The following is an 18,499-nucleotide window of genomic DNA, read 5'->3' on the forward strand; positions in this document are numbered from 1 at the left end:
GTTGAACCTTGTACGGGTCATGTGTTGCTTTTCTTGGCAATTAATCGGTGTACAGCAGCTGGTTTGCACTGATGTCATCTGACTATATTTTGATGTCTTTGTTTTAATTTTGTTTTTTCCAGCTCTGTACCGGGACGAAGAGTCTGATGGTTCTGGTAATGCGTTCTATGCTGGTATTGTGGCCGAGGCTCCCAGTGTCAAGAATCAGAAGAGGTTCACATTAAACATACTATTCTGTAAAAAAAAATCCACCACAAAAACATCTTTGTGATAGTAATTTTTCTTCTGTGTGTAGGATACAAAATAGAACTTGTATTTTTTTTAATAATAACCGAAATCTAGTTAAAAAAAAATATTCCCAAATGCTGTTTATGGCGATGAGCAGTTCTGATTGTTAGAACTGTAGCATGTTCAGGAGTTTGATTTCTCACATGTAATTTACTTAATATACATCGTACATTGATATAACTTTTAAAATCACATAATTTCAGATATCTGGTGTTTTTTGATGATGGTTATGCTCAGTACAGTGAATCTAAGGATATTCACAAAGTCTATCTACAAAGTAAGTAGTTTTTCTGACACTAGGGACTGAATACAAAACAGGATTATTGTGCATTTATTTTACATGCATGTCAGTTAAACGTAGGCAAACTATTACATGTGTGGCAATGGATAACCATAATACGTAATTTTATCATAAAATATTAAGTATATATATAGCTCTTTTGGAAAATTACATGGATAAATTCATCTTGTAAATTCAGTGCTGTATTTTGTATGTACAGTAAATATAATTATGTTTCAGTTTATAATGAAATTATTGAAAGTTCTTTAGTTTAGGGTGGGTGGGATGAGATATTGTATGCTTTGTTTTTTGTTTATATTCATTTGGGTGACTGATAGTAAATAAAAATGATTTTAAACACAATCATAGTATTAAATATTGTATAATAATTCTTGTGCAAAAGTATGGTAACTGTAAACTATGATGTAAATGTGCTTTGATAAGTCTTGTTTTCTTTTTTTCACAGGTGAGAATGTTTGGGATGATATTCATCCTGATTCACAAGAATTTATCAAAGAATACCTCAAACAGTATCCTGAGGTAGGTGCACATTTAGATATATAGCAGATGTTACATTAATTTTGAACTTTCGAAAATGCTAATATTATTACTATATACCGGCCGCGGTGGCATCGTGGTTAGGCCATCGGTCTACAGGCTGGTAGGTACTGGGTTCGGATCTCAGTTGAGGCATGGGATTTTTAATCCAGATACCGACTCCAAACCCTGAGTGAGTGCTCCGCAAGGCTCAATGGTTAGGTGTAAACCACTTGCACCGACCAATGATCCATAACTGGTTCAACAAAGGCCATGGTGTGTGCTATCCTGCCTGTGGGAAGCACAAATAAAAGATCCCTTGCTGCTAATCGGAAAGAGTACCCCATGTAGTGGCGACAGCGGGTTTTCTCTCAAAATCTGTGTGGTCCTTAACCATATGTCTGACGCCATATAACCGTAAATAAAATGTGTTGAGTGCGTCGTTAAATAAAACATTTCTTTCTTTCTAATATTATTATAAGTACTGTTTATAGTACATATGTTTACACAAGTATTTGGATTTCATATTAACTGAATTTACTTAACATTTGCTTTGATGCTTGTGTAATGTATTGATTAAGATTAGAAGTTGAAATTAATTTGAAGTGAGATGTAGCTCGTTGATAAAGTGATCGCATGAGGTTTGCCAATCGACTTTATTTACTGATTAAATATTTTGTTAAAAATCGGAAAGAATTACAAGGGATCCTATGTTTGATCCCTCATAGTTGACCCAGACCTCGCTGTCATTGTCTCCCCATCAATCCCCAACACTAGTTTTAGGGATCATTTTTAGCTGCCTTTAAATTGTGAAAATTACAAAATGTATGACATCAAATAGATGATTTTTAATAAATCAATGTTCTCTAATGGTGTTGTTAAACAAAACAAATAATTTTAAAAAGCCCTACAACAGGATTAAATGTCAATGCTCAATTTGCTAAGATCTTAAATGTCTCCTTATAATCTAAGTTAGGGGAGCAGTTAAAAAGCTCACCTCAAGTTTTTCACTGTGAGGTCTGTAAACCAGTCGAGTTATACTTGATGACTCATATGTTAACCTTTGAACCCCGTGTCCTACATCAAATCAAACCACCTCAACATAATGAACAGTATAGTGGGGGAAACTAGGAGTCAATAAGTCATGTAAAATCATAGAATTTAACGGCTATACTATATGATTTCCTATCCTTGTTTGTAATGACAACGTAAAGTTGACGTGGCAACAGTGGGTTTCTTCTCTGTAATAGTACAGCGTCATGGTTTCTTTAAAGACATTGCACAACTTTTGTGATTGCAGTGTTTATGAATTTTGTTCTTTACAGAGACCCATGGTACGTTTAATGAAGGGACAGGTGGTTAGAACAGAGTGGAATGGAAGATGGTAATTTTATAGTTATTTTTCTTAATCCTTATAATTTGAATACAGACCTTCTGAGGGGTGCCATCGAACTTGCATGCCCAAGTGCACCTTATTTATCACCTCAAAATCATTTTCTATTGTCCACTTAAAAATGTGGTTACAGTGCACCTTCCACTGGACTTTAACTTTTAGGGGCGAGACGTAGCCCAGTGGTACAGCGTTCGCTTGATTTGCAGTCTGTGTGGGATTGATCCCCATCACTGGGCCCATTGGGCTATTTCTTGTTCCAGCCAGTGCACCACGACTGGTATATCAAAGGCTGTGGTATGTACTACCCTGTCTATGGGATGGTGCATATAAAAGATCCCTTGCTGCTAATCGAAAAGAGTTTCCCATGAAGTGGTGACAGCAGGTTTCCTTTCTCAATATCTGTGTGGTCCGTAACCATATGTTTGATGCCATATAACCGTAAATACAATGTGTTGAGTGCGTCGTTAAATAAAACATTTCTTTCTTTTCCTTCCACCATTATTTTGCATCTACTTCAGTGATTGTTTAATGTGTGTTATTCAGAACTTCTTTTTGTCAATACACATGTATGTACACACTTTACAGAAGAGTTTTCCAGTGGAACACAAATCACTTTCCGCATGTTTTAGAGATGAAAACTTTGATTGAAAATAATACACCAGAAAAAAAGAATATAATTATGTTACTGCTCTTCATATTTGCTGCGCCAACTCACCAATCCACCCCCACACCCACCCACACCCACACCCCCACCCCACCCCCACCCACACCCCCACCCCCACACCCACCCACACTTCTGGAGCAGCGCTAAGATATAGCTCTTTTCTGTGCTAGTATAATTAAACCATTGTGTGATTTATGAGATGTTTTGCCCTACAGTTTTCTAATTGAGCTAATATGGTAGTTTAATTCTTTCAGGTGGACAGCTAAAGTGATGGAGGTCGATGCTAGTTTGGTGAAGATGTTTTTCCAGGCAGACAAGCGGACAGAGTGGATATACAGGGGATCCACCAGACTGGAACCACTCTTTAAAGCCTTGGTTTGTCTCCCTTTAATTGTTTTTTCACTCCCTCTATTAGCATTGTTATCTGTCAAAAAGCTTTTAAGTTTTCAATCGTTATTTCAAAAAAAAATTGGTTGTAGAATTGTAGTTTACAAAACTGAATTTGTTATTTAATTTTGTTCATATTTATTTATTATATAATTGGGAAATGATTCTGCAAGTTATGTGAATCCCAGGTTCGGGTGATACTGAGATAGCTCAACTGACAGCCAGCATGGAAGCATGGTCCTGTGAAGTAGTCCCATACCGCAATGGAAATACTGAGACTTCACCATTCATCTCATTACAATCATCTCTGTGTTTGTGATTTCCTAACAGAAAAAAATTCCTGGTCTCTGTGTGATGCTTGTGGTGTCTTTAAAAAAAGAAAAAAAAAAACATTTTAGCAGAATAGCTCTTACAAAATAACACATGCTGCTAATCAGAAGAAGGCTGTGTGGCAGGAATGGGCTTCCTTTCTCAAAATTTGTCTCTGGGATGGTGCATATAAAAGATCCCTTGCTGCTAATCGAAAAGAGTAGCCAATGAAGTGGTGACAGCGGGTTTCCTCTCTCAATATCTGTGTGGTCCTTAACCATATGTCTGACGCCATATAACCTTAAATAAAATGTGTTGAGTGCATCATTAAATAAAACATTTCTTTCTTTTTTTTCCTTTCTCAAAATCTAGGCCAAGTGTCAAAATGTTGTAATTTAAAACCTGAGATATCGGCATTAAACAGACATTTACTTTCCTTTCCTTCAGGCCAATGCTGAGGCCATCCGGGTAGCCGGTACTGGTGGGCGACGTCACCTGCACAACGTCGACATCAAGGCCAACAAGAAGCCACTGGTGGAGTACACACGAGGCACGTCCGAGGACACTTCCGGCAGTCCAGTCTCACTCCCTCCTCCGCCGGGCAAAGATGCTAAGAAGCGATCGGTCGCCAAGAAGAGTACCGGGGGTCCGCGTTCTGCCGAGAGGCACAGTCCGAGTCAACAAACGTGGGAAGCGCCGTGGGTCAAGGCTGCACAGAAACGGCAGGCGACGGTTTTGTCAACACCATCTCCGGGTCCGGATGTTAAGGATACAGCTGCTGCTAAAGGTTGGTTTCGATTATTGTCTTGCATTGACAGAGTTAACAGGTGAGATAAAGGTAATATTTTCCCACTGCAGCAGAAGCAGGGGCAAACTGAACTGTTTGTGTTTAGCTTAAAGGAGACCGGACACCAAAAGACATGTAGTGTATAATGGATTAAGTTAGCGTCAAAGACCGCATTACTCTAACTCCCGGTTCGCTGCGAGGCACCGGTCAGCTGCGCGTCTTAGGTTTGGGGTAAAAACAGAAGTGGGCGGGATTATGCATAGATCTGAACGAAAGCGAGGCAATACGTCATCGATGAGAGTTACTAAGCAATATTGGTGCATGTGTTGTGCCTTTTAGTCGTCTTCTTTTCTTTCTTTTTTTGTCTCCAGGTTTATCGGAAATTTAATTTACAAGATAATTAGTGTTATTATATACTGTCGACGTAATTATATGATGGTTGACTGCACAGTGTTTAACTGCAACAGTAACAGCAATGCATCACAAGAAACGGCCAACATCATGGTTTCGATTTCCAAAAAAACGAAAGTTGTTTTAAAATATGGACGCATTATTGTCGTCGAACGGGCTTTACACCAACTAAATACAGCAGGTTATGGTACATTTATAATGTGAAAATTAAAACAAGTATGTACTTAAGATATACATTAAATAAAGTTATTGCAATTTGTTCACATACGAATATTTAAACTTCACATTTATTTACCTATAATTACCAAATAAATTTTCACCGACAGCCCATAACGACTCCATACTAACGTCTCTTGATCTAGTTGGTTTGTTAACCTTATAACAAAACACCTTCAAAACGTGAATTATTACGTTAGTTAACAATGTTTATCGTCAGTTCAGTATATTGTCATTAAAATTAAAATGCTAACACTTTGGCAGGAACAACATATGTACTGTGGCCAGAAGGAATGATGGTTAATTAGTTTTAAAGCTAATGTTGATTATTAAAGCTTAATAAAATTGTACTTTTCGATGCTTTCTGTATGCCAGAGGGCGCGGAGAGTAAACTTACATGTATGTATTAAAAAATCTCAGAAATTTATGTATATATATATAATGTTTAATTTTTTCGATAGATTATAGTAACATAATTGCTGTTTAAAATGTATAAAAGTGCATGAAATAAAATGTTCAATAAAAAAAAAAATTCAAACCTATAACCACCCAATATACTTCTTTGAATATATTTAGTTTTTATAGGCCCGTAGGAATGACTTGGGGGGGGGGCATAAACTCTACATCAGATTTTGGTTACAATGGCAAAAATTAATGTGATAAAGAAAAGCTCACTAGTTGGGGGCACCCCCCACCCACCCCCAGTTCGTACGGGCCTGTTTTATTATGTACCCTCAAATTACAATTAATACAATTAATCACTTTTGGCATCTAGCAATTTAAAGCAAAATTAACAATAGTTACCACATGGAATAAGCATCATATATTATTTTGTTTTACCTGTAATATATTTTACCTGTAATATATTTTCATCAGGACGTCCTTCTTGTTCCATGAATGATTAAAGAAAATAACACTGGATATATTGTAATTATTTTTATTTTATTCCAATATATAACAAATGTGTTTTATGTCAGTATGTAGAGCAAATTACCTGAAACAGTTGGTTTGAAATCATGATTACAAAATCCTAAAGATAAAAGGAACTGGTTCCTAACCTCACCCTCTACATATTATTTACATTTGTATAGGCCTGTAGGAACGATATTTGAAGTGGGGGGGGGGGGGGGGGGGGGGGGGGGGGGGGGGGGGGGGATACAGTCTCTGGTGAGGGATACAAACTAGATTTTTATCTTTATATCATCTTTATTTATGCAAAGTAGTGAAAATTTAAAACATACATTTTCATCCTAGAATGTGTGATGGAGAACAAGCCCCTGGGCCCGCCCCTCCCCAGTTCCTACGGGCCTGTTGTATTTTATATTAATAAATGCAAAGACCACATAATAATATTGTCAATAAGACATATTAGTTGTAAAGTGATTGTCAGTATGTGGCAACAGTATAATATTTTTCAACATTTCTGTGTTTCTGTACCCAGCTGTGGACAGTTTCGGCAGACTGGTAACACATTTTCTTAATAATTAAAAATACACTGTTTAACCAAACACATTAAAACTTGGAGGGTAACTAGTTAAGATAACAAAGTTTTTTGTTAAATTATTATATCTTGCTTTGGTGAGGAGGGGACGCTTTTTGCAAATTTGCGAAATCGGCCTATGGAATATCCACTGACGTGTCATATTTACATCTATGCTGAACAAGATTTATGATGAAATATTATTAAATTTTATGTGCTTTTCTTCTAATTAGGTCCATTTGCTTCAGTTTACATTAAAAATGTCATAAAAAATTGTTTTAAAATTGTTTTAAAAAATGCTTGTATGCTAGTCTATGACCGTGTGGCTTCCTCGTCTTCGTTGGCAGTTGATTCATCCGAATTTTCGTCTAAGACAACATTTCCAGGATTAGGGACAAAGTCTCTGATAAGTGGTTCAAACTGATACGGTTTGATGCCATTAGCACAAGCTGGACACAATTCTTCGTCACTCGAATCGCTAAGTTCGTCCATGCTGCTTGGTAGTTTCTTCAGTTTTCCTCTCATCGATGACGTCACGGGTCTAGCTCATCAATTGTCGACAGTTTCCCGGCAAACATCGGAGATCGGCGAAAAAAAAACCCAACCAAGACTGGCACACTTAACTTAGTCAATAAGGGGAGCGCGGTAGTTGCTTGTTGTGGTTTATGACGGCAAACAATTCATTACGCCATATATATGGTTTGGTGTCCGGTCTCCTTTAAAGGTGCAGACCCTAGTTTCAACTTGTAAAAATGGACACTAAGTTTAGTTAGTCTACAAACCTGTAACACACTTGGATAAAGTTACAACAGTTTCATCCATCATCCATCAATCCCATCCCATCCCATCCCATCCCATCCCATCCATTCATCCATCCATCCCATCCATTCATCCATCCATCCCATCCATCCATCCATCCATTCATTCATTCATTCATTCATTAATGAATTCATCTATCCATCCCTTCAATCATCCAGTCAGTCAGTCACTCATTAAACCATACATTCATTCATTCTTTCATTCTGCCATCTCGTTCCTTAATTAAAATGTCATCAAGTAAATTTAATGTTCCTAGTGCTCATCTTTCTGCATACCAGATGATAACAAATATTATTATTGTATTTAATTGTTGTTTGATTGTTTGTTTGTTTATCTCTTGTGAAGTGTTCAGGTATTCTCTTTTCTTCAGATCAGTTTCCCGTCAGTGTAAGTACGAATAAGGTGATAGGACGGGACATGGCCAGTGTCTTACAAGAACGACTGGCCACAGTTGAAACTGATGGTGACGGTTAGTGCTTTATCTTTATTCAGTCTTAAACAGTCTTTTACATGAAATTTACACAATCATAGTTACCTTTACATAATTTACACAAGCATAGTTACCTTTACATAATTTACACAAGCATAGTTACCTTTACATAATTTACACATTTCTTATAGTGCATGAGTAGGGTGGACGTAGTCCAGTGGTAAAGCGTTCGCTCGATGCGTGGTCGTTCTGGGATCGATCCCCGTCGGTGGACCCATTGGGCTATTTCTCGTTCCAGCCAGTGCACCATGACTGGTATATCGAAGGCTGTGGTATGTACTACCCTGTCTGGGATGGTGCATATAAAAGATCCCTTGCTGCTATTCGAAAAGAGTAGCCCATGAAGTGGCGACAGCGGGTTTCCTCTCTCAATATCTGTGTGGTCCTTAACCATATGTCTGATGCCATATAACCTTAAATAAAATGTGTTGAGTGTGTTGCTAAATAAAACATTTCTTTGTAGTGCATGACACCAGAATAAACAAACAAACATTTAAGATTCTTTACTGATTACTTTTTTAAACATGGTAAATAGTTTTGAGAATTACTCAAATCGAGATTATATTGTTGTAATAATTTTACTGTTAAATTATTATTATTATTATTATTTCTAATTCGTTGAATACAAGATAAATATTAGGATTTTTAAATTATTATTCCTTTCATACATAACCTGATCTATCTACCTAATTGTATTTCCTGGTTTCAATGGACTGGTCTAAAAGTCCCAAGAGCCAACTGTTTACTATAATCTTTTATTACATCCTACCTATCTTACTTCCGGTCATGTAATCCTGAATCTTTTCTTTTTTTCCTCCTTTGTTCTTGAGGTCTGGTTGCCTTTTCTCTTTTTCCTCCTCTGCTCTTGAGGTCTGGTTGCCTTTTCTCTTTTTCCTCCTTTGCTCTTGAGGTCTGGTTGCCTTTTCTCTTTTTCCTCCTTTGCTCTTGAGGTCTGGTTGCCTTTTCTCTTTTTCCTCCTTTGCTCTTGAGGTCTGGTTGCCTTTTCTCTTTTTCCTCCTTGTTCTTGAGGTCTGGTTGCCTTTTCTCTTTTTCCTCCTTTGCTCTTGAGGTCTGGTTGCCTTTTCTCTTTTTCCTCCTTTGTTCTTGAGGTCTGGTTGCCTTTTCTCTTTTTCCAAGACATCCTTTCTTTACTCGGAGTTTTCTTAATTTCAGTTATTGGTAAGACTGCAAGTAAATATATATTTTCTATCATAAATTATGTTACTGATTTTAAATTAATTTGTTTATATTTGTTTCTGTTGCTGATTGTTTCTGTATGTTTGTGGGGGGGGGTTGGAGGGGGGTGGAGGGGAGGGGCCAAAATATAATGGGCTGAATTTACAAAGCCTGTGTTTTTTTAAATTGTGTTTTATGCTGAAGTTTAAATTTTTTGTTTGGTTTTATTGTTACAGTAATTCATTTTAAAAGTTATTTTACTGACCCATTATTATTGGTTGTTTTCAAAAATTATTTTAATTTATATTTCAGTTAATAGTTTAACAATGTCTATATAAAATTATTCAAAAGGTCTCAACAAAATTGACTATAACCTTTCGACATGGCACACCTCAAAATAGATTGAAACAGTAATCTGTATGTTATGATAGGGTAACTTAAAAACACTGTTAAAATGAAGAAACATCTCTGGTTATGTATTGTATTAAATAGAAATATGTTATTTGTTTTAGTTTTTTGTAGGTTTTTTTTTTTTTTGCGTAAATGAATGTCTGTTCTTGGTATTTTTAATCACCGCAACCAACACATAATCGTATCTTAAATCATTAAACCATTGTATCTTAAATCGAACCCTGTATCTCATGCAGTACATTAAAAGGAACATTATACAAAGAAGCAAACAGATAATATTAATTTCACAAATAAATTTATTTAATATTTATTCATAAAGCAGCTAATTCTGCTTGCAAGAAAGTTCTTATAATTTGTTTGACATGTAGCAAAATAACTATTAGCTCTAGTTTAGAATGTGCGGAGGTGTCTTCAAAAAGAAATATTTCCATACTTTTTTTTACTCAAAAATATTAAAACATTTCTTAATTATTTTAAAACCATATAGCATAAAGAGTTAATTAAATTTTTAATTAGGAGCATTCAGTTATGATTTTCATAGGCGTACAGACTACATGTATGCTCTGGTGTGAGCAGGTTAATGGCAGCATATAATTTTTAAATGAAAACAGATGTCGAAAATAGCCCTTGAACAATGAACATTTTGTATATATGATCTTAGGAGCAGATGGCGGGGTGTTCTCTAAACACGTCAACTTGGTAATCAGTGTGTTTAAAAAAAACATTAAATTGTTTTTACATATTATGGAACTGTTTACTATTGGAGTGTTTTTTATTTATATTCAGGAAATGTCAGAATAATTATTTATTAAAATTGCAAATAAACGATTAGCTTATAATTATGAATTCTTTTTTCAGATGTGGAAGGAATGGGAAAAAGGCTTGATACTGTAATTGAAGTGAACGACAAAAACAGAGTTACTTTTGGTAATTATGAAACTTTTAACAGTGTTTGTTTAATTGTTTACTGTTGTATCATGTAGAATGGTTCTCCTTTGATTTACGAGTGGAGGGTTTAACCTCAGTGATAGAGCACTTGCATGAGGTGAATGTGTTTTAGCTTCACTTTATTTTTCTGTCTCATATTACAAAAACTGTTTCGGGTTTGCATATCTTCTATTTATTTTTCAGTTAATAGCATGTGAACATTTGTGATTTAGACTAAAATTGGTGGTTTTCTAGTCTGATATCACACAAATAACTTTTTTTCTCTTACATTTTGGTTTATCACATGAATTATTGTTTTCACATTTATTTGTTTATTATTATTTTTTTTTTTTTTTTTTCAGTCTCACATATCTGTGGTTGTGACTGTTTGAAAGATAAGGAAGAGGACCCACTAAAATTCAAAGGGAAAAACCCACTACGCAAGCCCATGTTGTGTGGATGGGAGAGGTGAGGCCACATTTACCATAGCCTGCATGCTGCCATTCAAATACACATGTTATTTATTTAGTATAGACTGCAGGGTGGATGTTCAGTTTGTACATCAAGACTGGTAATCCATAATCGAGCAGAAGGGTTCCAAATGACATCAAGCACGAATCATTGATTGTTCCTCAAACATTCATTTTTATTAGTATTATTAGTAGTATTATTTAATAAAGTTTAACATTTAACTAAACAATGTGGAGACTGTTATAAATATTACTAAATTACTATAAGAAAAAAAGACAATCAGCTGCTCAGAATTAATTCCCAATGCCATGATATAAACTCTGCCAGAAGTATGGCATCATTAAGACTGTTTGTCACCAACTGAAGCTTATCAAACTAAAACATACATGTAAATCATTATGTGTTATGTTTCACCTAATCTTAACAATCGAAGTATGGTTTTCTAAATTATTTTCAATTATCTGTTAGAACTAAACACAAATACTTAAATTATTGATTTTGATTGTGTAAACATTGTTGTACTAATTATTTTTCATTAAATCACTCTTATCATTACAATTTACTGATGCCTGCAAAACGTACATCTGGGCCCGAGCTAATAACACTTAAAGTCCAGACTTTAATAAAGTCCAGACTTTAACGTAATGCTATTTGAATGGCGTTGCCATGACGTTAAAAGTCTGGACTTTAAGGTTTATAAGCACGGAGCCTGATCTTGTCAAGTGATAAGCATGGCAACTTTTAGGATTAAATAATTGGTTTGCAGTTATCAAGTCTATTGGCATCAATAATTAACTTAATTGTTATACAATAAAGGATGTTTTTTGGTAACAGACACTTTCTGGTTTCAGATGTACAAACTCTGCCTTCAAAATTTTAGAATCGTGTAATTAGAAGACCTATTTTACATCCAAAAATAAGATAGATACTGTGTTTTCAGTAGGAGTGGGACGTAGCCCAGTGATAAAACGTCGCTTGATGCACGGTCGGTTTGGGATCAATCCCCGTTGGTGGGCTCATTGGACTATTTCTCGTTCCAGCCAGTGCACCACGACTGGTATATCCAAGGCCGTGGCAAGTGCTATTCTGTCTCTGGGATGGTACATATAAAAGATCCTTGCTACTAAAGGAAAAATGTAGCGGGTTTCCTCTCTAAGACTGTGTCAAAATGACCATGTTTGTCATACAATAGCCAATGATTAATAAATCAATGTGCTCTAGTGGTGTCGTTAAACAAAACAAACCTGTGTTTCAGTAATCTATTCAGTTAGCCATAATATTCTATTAGTGGACATGCTATTATGTGAAACTCAATGTCCCGTTAGTTTTTTGTTTTTGCTATAATAGTTATTTTTTTTGGTTTAACAGGCATATATGTAAGATGAGAAACCGTCGTACTGTGATGTATCGCACACCTTGTGGTCGTCGACTGAGAACTATAGAAGAGTGCAACCATTATCTCCTGATTACCGACTCAAACCTTACCATCGACATGTTCTGCTACGATCCCTGCCTACACACACACACAGAGTTTGTTCCTATGAAGGTATTCATCTTCAGCTATATGGTAACAAGTTGGTGCTAATGAATATGGTGAACAGTTGGTAATAAAATTATTTATGATGAATTTTAAAGTTTTGTGATATTCTTATTTGATTTTTTAATTGAAGGATTTTCCTTTCTTTTTTTTCCTTTTAATTTTGTTTTCTTCTGTTTTTGTGTGGTTGGATGAGGATAATTTGGGAGGTTTGTATTATAAACCAAAACAAACAAAAATGTAAACTCATGACAATTTTCAATGTGGTCTTATATTAAAATGTGCTTCTATATCTTGCTGAAGATTGCTAAGAGTAGTCACTGATTTAAAACATTTATTCTGCATTATTAGTTTCAGCATTAATAAAAAGAGAAAACTGCACCGGACAATATAACTAAAACAAAGTACCATACAAACAAGTGATTTGCAGCACGTCATCAGCCAGTGTTCACAATCTTCTAACTAAAATATAATGGTAATTATACTGGTCATCTATTTTCAGACATTTTGTGATATAAAAGATTTGTCCTATGGTAAAGAGAACGTTCCGATTTCCTGTGTGAATGGAGTCAATCGAGAATATCCCGACTATGTTGAGTACTCCAATGTTCGGATGCCAGCTAAAGGCGTGAAGATTAACCTGGACGGTGACTTTCTCATGTGCTGTGACTGCACAGATAACTGTCGGGTATGTTACATCAATCTGCAGGCTTTATTTTAAACAGATTTATGTTTAGTTCATTGTGACAGAATGTTGTGTATTTCTGTAGGGCTCTCTAGGACTCGATGTCCTGGGTTTTGACTGGCTTTCTTTTTTTCTGTAACATCAGATCAAGTGTCTCAATTAAGATATGTTTGATCCATAATATAGTAATAGTTGCTGATTACACTGTATGCTGTAATACAATTAAGCATTGTTCTGAGATGTGTTGGGTCATAGGATCAATCCCCGATGTTGAACCCATTAGGTTTTCACTGTCCTCAACCAGTGTCCCATCACTGGTGTATCATTTTCTGAGTATGTGGGAAACTGCATATAAAAGATCCTTTGCTGCTATTTTGCAATGTCTTGGTGGCAGGTCTTCTCTCTGTAAATCAAGTGTTACAATTACCATATGCTGGATATCAAGTAGCCATAGTTTAATTAAGTTCTGAGCTGTCAGTACAGACCTTAGAAAATTGCACAATAGTTTTTTTTATTTACCAGTTCAGTTTAATTGTGTAACCCATTTTTCGTGTGCACATTAAATTTAGGACATCATTCTTAAGCAGACATTTCTTTCTTTTCATTTGCTTTTCTTGAGAACATGATTAATGTTTTCATTTTGTTACTTGATGTTCAGGACCGGACTAAGTGTCAGTGTATTCAGATGACCATACAGCAGGCCAAGTCTCTGATCGACCAGGACACTATAGGATATGAGAATCGCAGACTGAACGAGCCAGTATTTACTGGGTATGTAATATAGTGAAACTTGTCTAAACTGGATCACATTGATTTAGACACTATTTGATTTTTAAAGGGTCATCTTTTAGAATTAAAAATATTTGAGACCTTGAAATGTGGCTTGTTTTGACAGAAGTCTGGTTAATTCAGGGTCCAGTTTAGACAGGTTTCACTGTCATTGTCTTCCAATGATCAATTATAATTAAAAACTGATCAATTGGCATAAATCAGTTATTTGCATATTATTTGGCTGCACAGAACCATTTAGCATTAAATCAATACAATTTTGTCGCATATTGGAATAGTTTTATAAAGACAAACATTGGTTAATTGCATATGAAAACAAAAAAATATGACACGCACTGGGTCTATGCAATTAAGCAGATTTGACTGTATCTTAAATGGCTCCCATTAACTAAATCAGGGCAGCAGTTAATCACTGCCCACCATTTTGTTTATGTAAAGGTTTGCCACTGTTCGTGCGCTGGGGTGTTATTAAATACACATAGCCCAGTGGTAGAGTGCTTGCTTGATGCACGGTCGTTCTGGGATTTACCCCTGTCAGTGGGCCCATTGGCTATTTCTCATTCCAGCCAGTGCGCCACGACTGGTATATCAAATATTGTGGTATGTGCTATCCTGTCTGTGGGATGATGCAAATAAAAGATCCCTTTGTACTAATGGAAAAATGTTGCAGGTTTCCTCTTTAAGACTATATGTAAAAATTATCAAATGTTTGACATCCGATAGCTGACGATTAACAAATCAATGTGCTCTGGTGGTGTCGTTAAACAAAAGGAACTTTCACTTGTTTGTTTTCAGTATTTACGAGTGTAACCAGCGATGTGCGTGTGACCACCGTTGTGTGAACAAGGTCGCTCAGAACGGACTCTGGATCAGACTGCAGTGCTTTAAAACAGAGAAGAAGTAAACCTTTAATAGCCATTCCTAGAAAGATCCACCAAAATATGTGTTTTTAAATAATGTCAGCTGAATGAAATATTTTAGATTTGATTAAGCAGGTGCTTTACAAAGTAATTATTGTTTGTACTGCACGTCTATGTGAAGTAGATTGAAGGGATAGGGTTATGTCTTTTTTAATGTTAAAAATCACCAAAACTTACATTTTAATTATTTTTATATTTCATTTATTAAAGATGACTTCCTAAGTGCTTTTATAAGACAGAAAAGTACATTTTACTGTTGAAATACTTGATATTTATTTAAACAAAAAGAAAAAAATGACACAGAATCTTTAAATTTAATTACGATTATTTTGTTTTTTCTTTGTTCTTTAATTTAAATTTTGTAGTTCTGTAAGAGTCTGAAAAATATGTTTGACTGTCGAACTTGCTTTTACTACCTGCACTGATGAGCAGTATAGTTAACATGTGTTTTAATTTATTTGTTGTAGGGGTTGGGGGTTACGATGTCTTGATGACGTTCCTAGTGGATCATTCCTTTGTATATATGCTGGTCAGCTGCTGACCGAGAAAGGTGCTAATGAGGTACGGAATTCTTTAATTGATTTACTGCCGTATGTCAGGTAACTCTGATGTTAGTAGCCCTACCATTTTAGCAATGATTTTTTTTTTTTTAATGTTTTTGGGGGGTCTGACCACTGTAGTAGAGTATTTGAAGAAATTAAGAATTACTGACATATAAAAAAAAAAAAATGAAGAAACATTAAACATTATTAAAATATTTGAGCTACGTTTACGAAAAGTATTTATCTCTTAGTTATTTGCAACTTTCCTAAATATCTTTGCACATTTAATAATTTACTATATATGCCAGTGTTTAGCTTTGCACACACATCTTAATTTTTGCAGATTTAAGATTTAAAACATATCTAATACCGTTAACACACCAAACTTCAAACCGTATCATTGCGTTTTGATCCAGATAGGATACGGATTGTGACACACCAAATACGGGTACCAAACCGTGTCAGTCTGTTTTTGTCTCAGTTCACATATGTATGTGGATTGAGCAGCACACTTACGGGTCAGTATGGTTTTGGATTCTGGTGTGTCAGTGATACACTGGCAAATACGGTTCAGTTCGGGTCGTTTAGATCACATGGTACAAGTCATGTGACATTTCATTTGCAAAATGGCGGCATTGTGTGAAATGGAAAATAACAAGGAATCAACACATCGGGTGCCTAAAAACCTATAGAAAACATGTTTGTACCTGACGACGAAGGCTAGTGTTGTTCTTAAAGGGACAGACCCTAGTTTCAGCCCATGAAAATTAACACTAAGTTTAGTTAATCTACAAACCTGTAACACATTTGGATAAAGTTACAACAGAGTGAAACATGTCTGTGACTTACAAATGGTGAACATTTTTCTAAAAATAGAATAAAACTCACCTCGATAACTATTAGCTCTCAGACGCACGTGCGTTTTTTAAAAATGCATTTTGTGATATTAAAAACACCCAGATGACCAAAAACACTTCAAAAGTACGGAAATGGATAATCTAAACAATAAAATCTTAAGTAAAGTATGATTTCATTTATCAAAAACGGCTCTAATAGTAAACAATATGCCTCAGTGTTTAAAAACTAGGGTGTGTCCCTTTAATGGTGGAACTGTTATCGACACACTTGATTTACATAGTGCCTCGTCACTCGTTATGATTTTAGCACGAGTAGGAATTTTCCTAGTGTCCCACAACCCTGTTGAATGTATGACGTCATTTATTGGAATTCCCCACAACATGACCTCTCACTAATGTATTTGGTGTGTCTGTCCAAAACGGATTGATTCATACTGATCTACATTGAGCGGTGGTGTGTCAATGGCGATGCCTAATGTGGATCAGTACGCATTGACATGCATTAGACAATACCGTATTTAGTTTGTCAACATTATAAATTAATGTGCAATGATCACCTTTCTTAAATATGGTGGCAATAAAAGCTTTTTTTAAAAGATTGGGGTTTTATATGTTTTGTTTTTGTTTTTTTTTTAAAGGCTTTATCTATCTTGATTTTACATCACCGTGCTATGGTCTGACTATGCTCAAATAAAAATGACATGATATATGTCCTATTTTAGGATGGTAAACAATATGGAGATGAATACTTGGCTGAGTTGGACTTCATCGAGGTGGTGGAACGCCAGAAAGAGGGATATGAAAGTGAGGCCATTGAACCGGAACACCGCAGCAGTTCGGACGAGGAGGACGAAGATTCAGAGAAAGAAGTAGAACAAAGCTCGGACAGGTCAGAAAATGTACTGTCACAAAACTAACCTCATTCAGTTGAGATTGTAATAAAACTGTTATTGGATTTATTCCAGTGTTTATTTTACTTTCTTGGCCAGGATTTTATTAATTTCAAAGGTATCAGGTCGTTTTGGCCGCGGTGAATGTTTGGCTCCAGACGTTTCGGTCCCATATGTAATATTTGAAGTTTCATTGTTTGTAATTGCTAAATAATGTATATAATTATGAAGAACATACCCAGAACAACTTTTTGAAATGCTTTGAATCCGTTTGACGATGGGGCCTCTTACGGGTGTTATTATAAAATATATTTTGGTGCTTTTTGGTGGCCATGGATTAGTCCCATCTCTCTCTCTCTCTCTCTCTCTCTCTCTCTCTCTCTCTCTCTCTCTCTCTCTCTCTCTCTCTCTCTCTCTCTCTCTCTCTCTCTCTCCCTCTCTGTCTCTGCCCCCACCTGCATCCCTCCCTCTCCACCCTCCAAATAGATGTAGTTTAAATTGTCAACAGACAAATATTTCTTTCCTTTCAAGTTTTGTGGTGAAAAAAATCTATTCGGTAATGATTTATTTACATGTTAAAAGTTGTGAAGCTGTGGAAGTGATTACAGATTGCACTCTATTTCTAAGACTAATGTTTGTTAATTACAGATTGTAGTTTGTTGTGCTGTTGCTATCGATAATTATTAAGTTCACTCAACATTTGCCTTACAGTGACTTTTCTTTGAAAAAAACAAACCGTACAGAGAAAGGTTCTGTTGAACCAAAGCGCCATGATACGAGGTATGTTTAACAGGGCTTTTAGAATTTTATAAAAATCCACTAGCCATGGGATCAGTGATTTAAAAAATTTACTAGCCATGATTAAAAATTAAAAAGCCCTACTTTAAATAAATACAATTTTACTAATAGTAATAATCATATATATCACATAAAAGAGGGAAATGGAGCTTAAAACCTCTTAGATTAAGGGTTGGAAGAGGGGGCACGATATTGATATTTACAAAATAAGACTTAAATGCAGCATTTGACATGGTTTTATTCCACTAGCCGTCGGGCTATATATAGTAGTTATTTATTAGCCCAACACTGAATATCACTAGCCATGGGAGTGGGGCTACCATAATCTAGAAGCCCTGTGTTTAAAAATGTTTTTAGCAAGACCATCGGGCACAAATACTCTTAATTAATACTTAACATACTAATTAAATAAAGGGGTCGGGTATTAATTAAATA

The 18,499-nt window shown here is 35.6% G+C and overlaps 1 protein-coding gene across 3 annotated transcripts in view; it reads left to right on the top strand.

Annotated features, from left to right (window-relative positions):
- LOC121381868 (histone-lysine N-methyltransferase eggless-like) overlaps positions 1-18,499 on the top strand; it is a 57,197-nt gene that overhangs the window by 20,954 nt on the left and 17,744 nt on the right. For 2 of the 3 annotated variants that reach the window (XM_041511248.1, XM_041511249.1), the window contains exons 10-26: positions 123-213; positions 492-565; positions 1,035-1,108; positions 2,431-2,489; positions 3,417-3,537; positions 4,306-4,645; positions 7,942-8,040; positions 9,235-9,252; positions 10,507-10,575; positions 10,938-11,043; positions 12,415-12,592; positions 13,086-13,271; positions 13,927-14,039; positions 14,853-14,957; positions 15,445-15,538; positions 17,099-17,265; positions 17,978-18,046. In XM_041511248.1, the coding sequence (XP_041367182.1) occupies positions 123-213; positions 492-565; positions 1,035-1,108; positions 2,431-2,489; positions 3,417-3,537; positions 4,306-4,645; positions 7,942-8,040; positions 9,235-9,252; positions 10,507-10,575; positions 10,938-11,043; positions 12,415-12,592; positions 13,086-13,271; positions 13,927-14,039; positions 14,853-14,957; positions 15,445-15,538; positions 17,099-17,265; positions 17,978-18,046 (1,963 nt within the window). The remainder of the gene's footprint in view (positions 1-122; positions 214-491; positions 566-1,034; positions 1,109-2,430; positions 2,490-3,416; positions 3,538-4,305; positions 4,646-7,941; positions 8,041-9,234; positions 9,253-10,506; positions 10,576-10,937; positions 11,044-12,414; positions 12,593-13,085; positions 13,272-13,926; positions 14,040-14,852; positions 14,958-15,444; positions 15,539-17,098; positions 17,266-17,977; positions 18,047-18,499) is intronic. The other variant, XM_041511250.1, reaches the window with a different exon arrangement.

The sequence above is a fragment of the Gigantopelta aegis genome, chromosome 9 (genome assembly GCF_016097555.1).
Source record: "Gigantopelta aegis isolate Gae_Host chromosome 9, Gae_host_genome, whole genome shotgun sequence".
In the NCBI taxonomy this organism is placed as follows: Eukaryota; Metazoa; Mollusca; class Gastropoda; order Neomphalida; family Peltospiridae; genus Gigantopelta; species Gigantopelta aegis.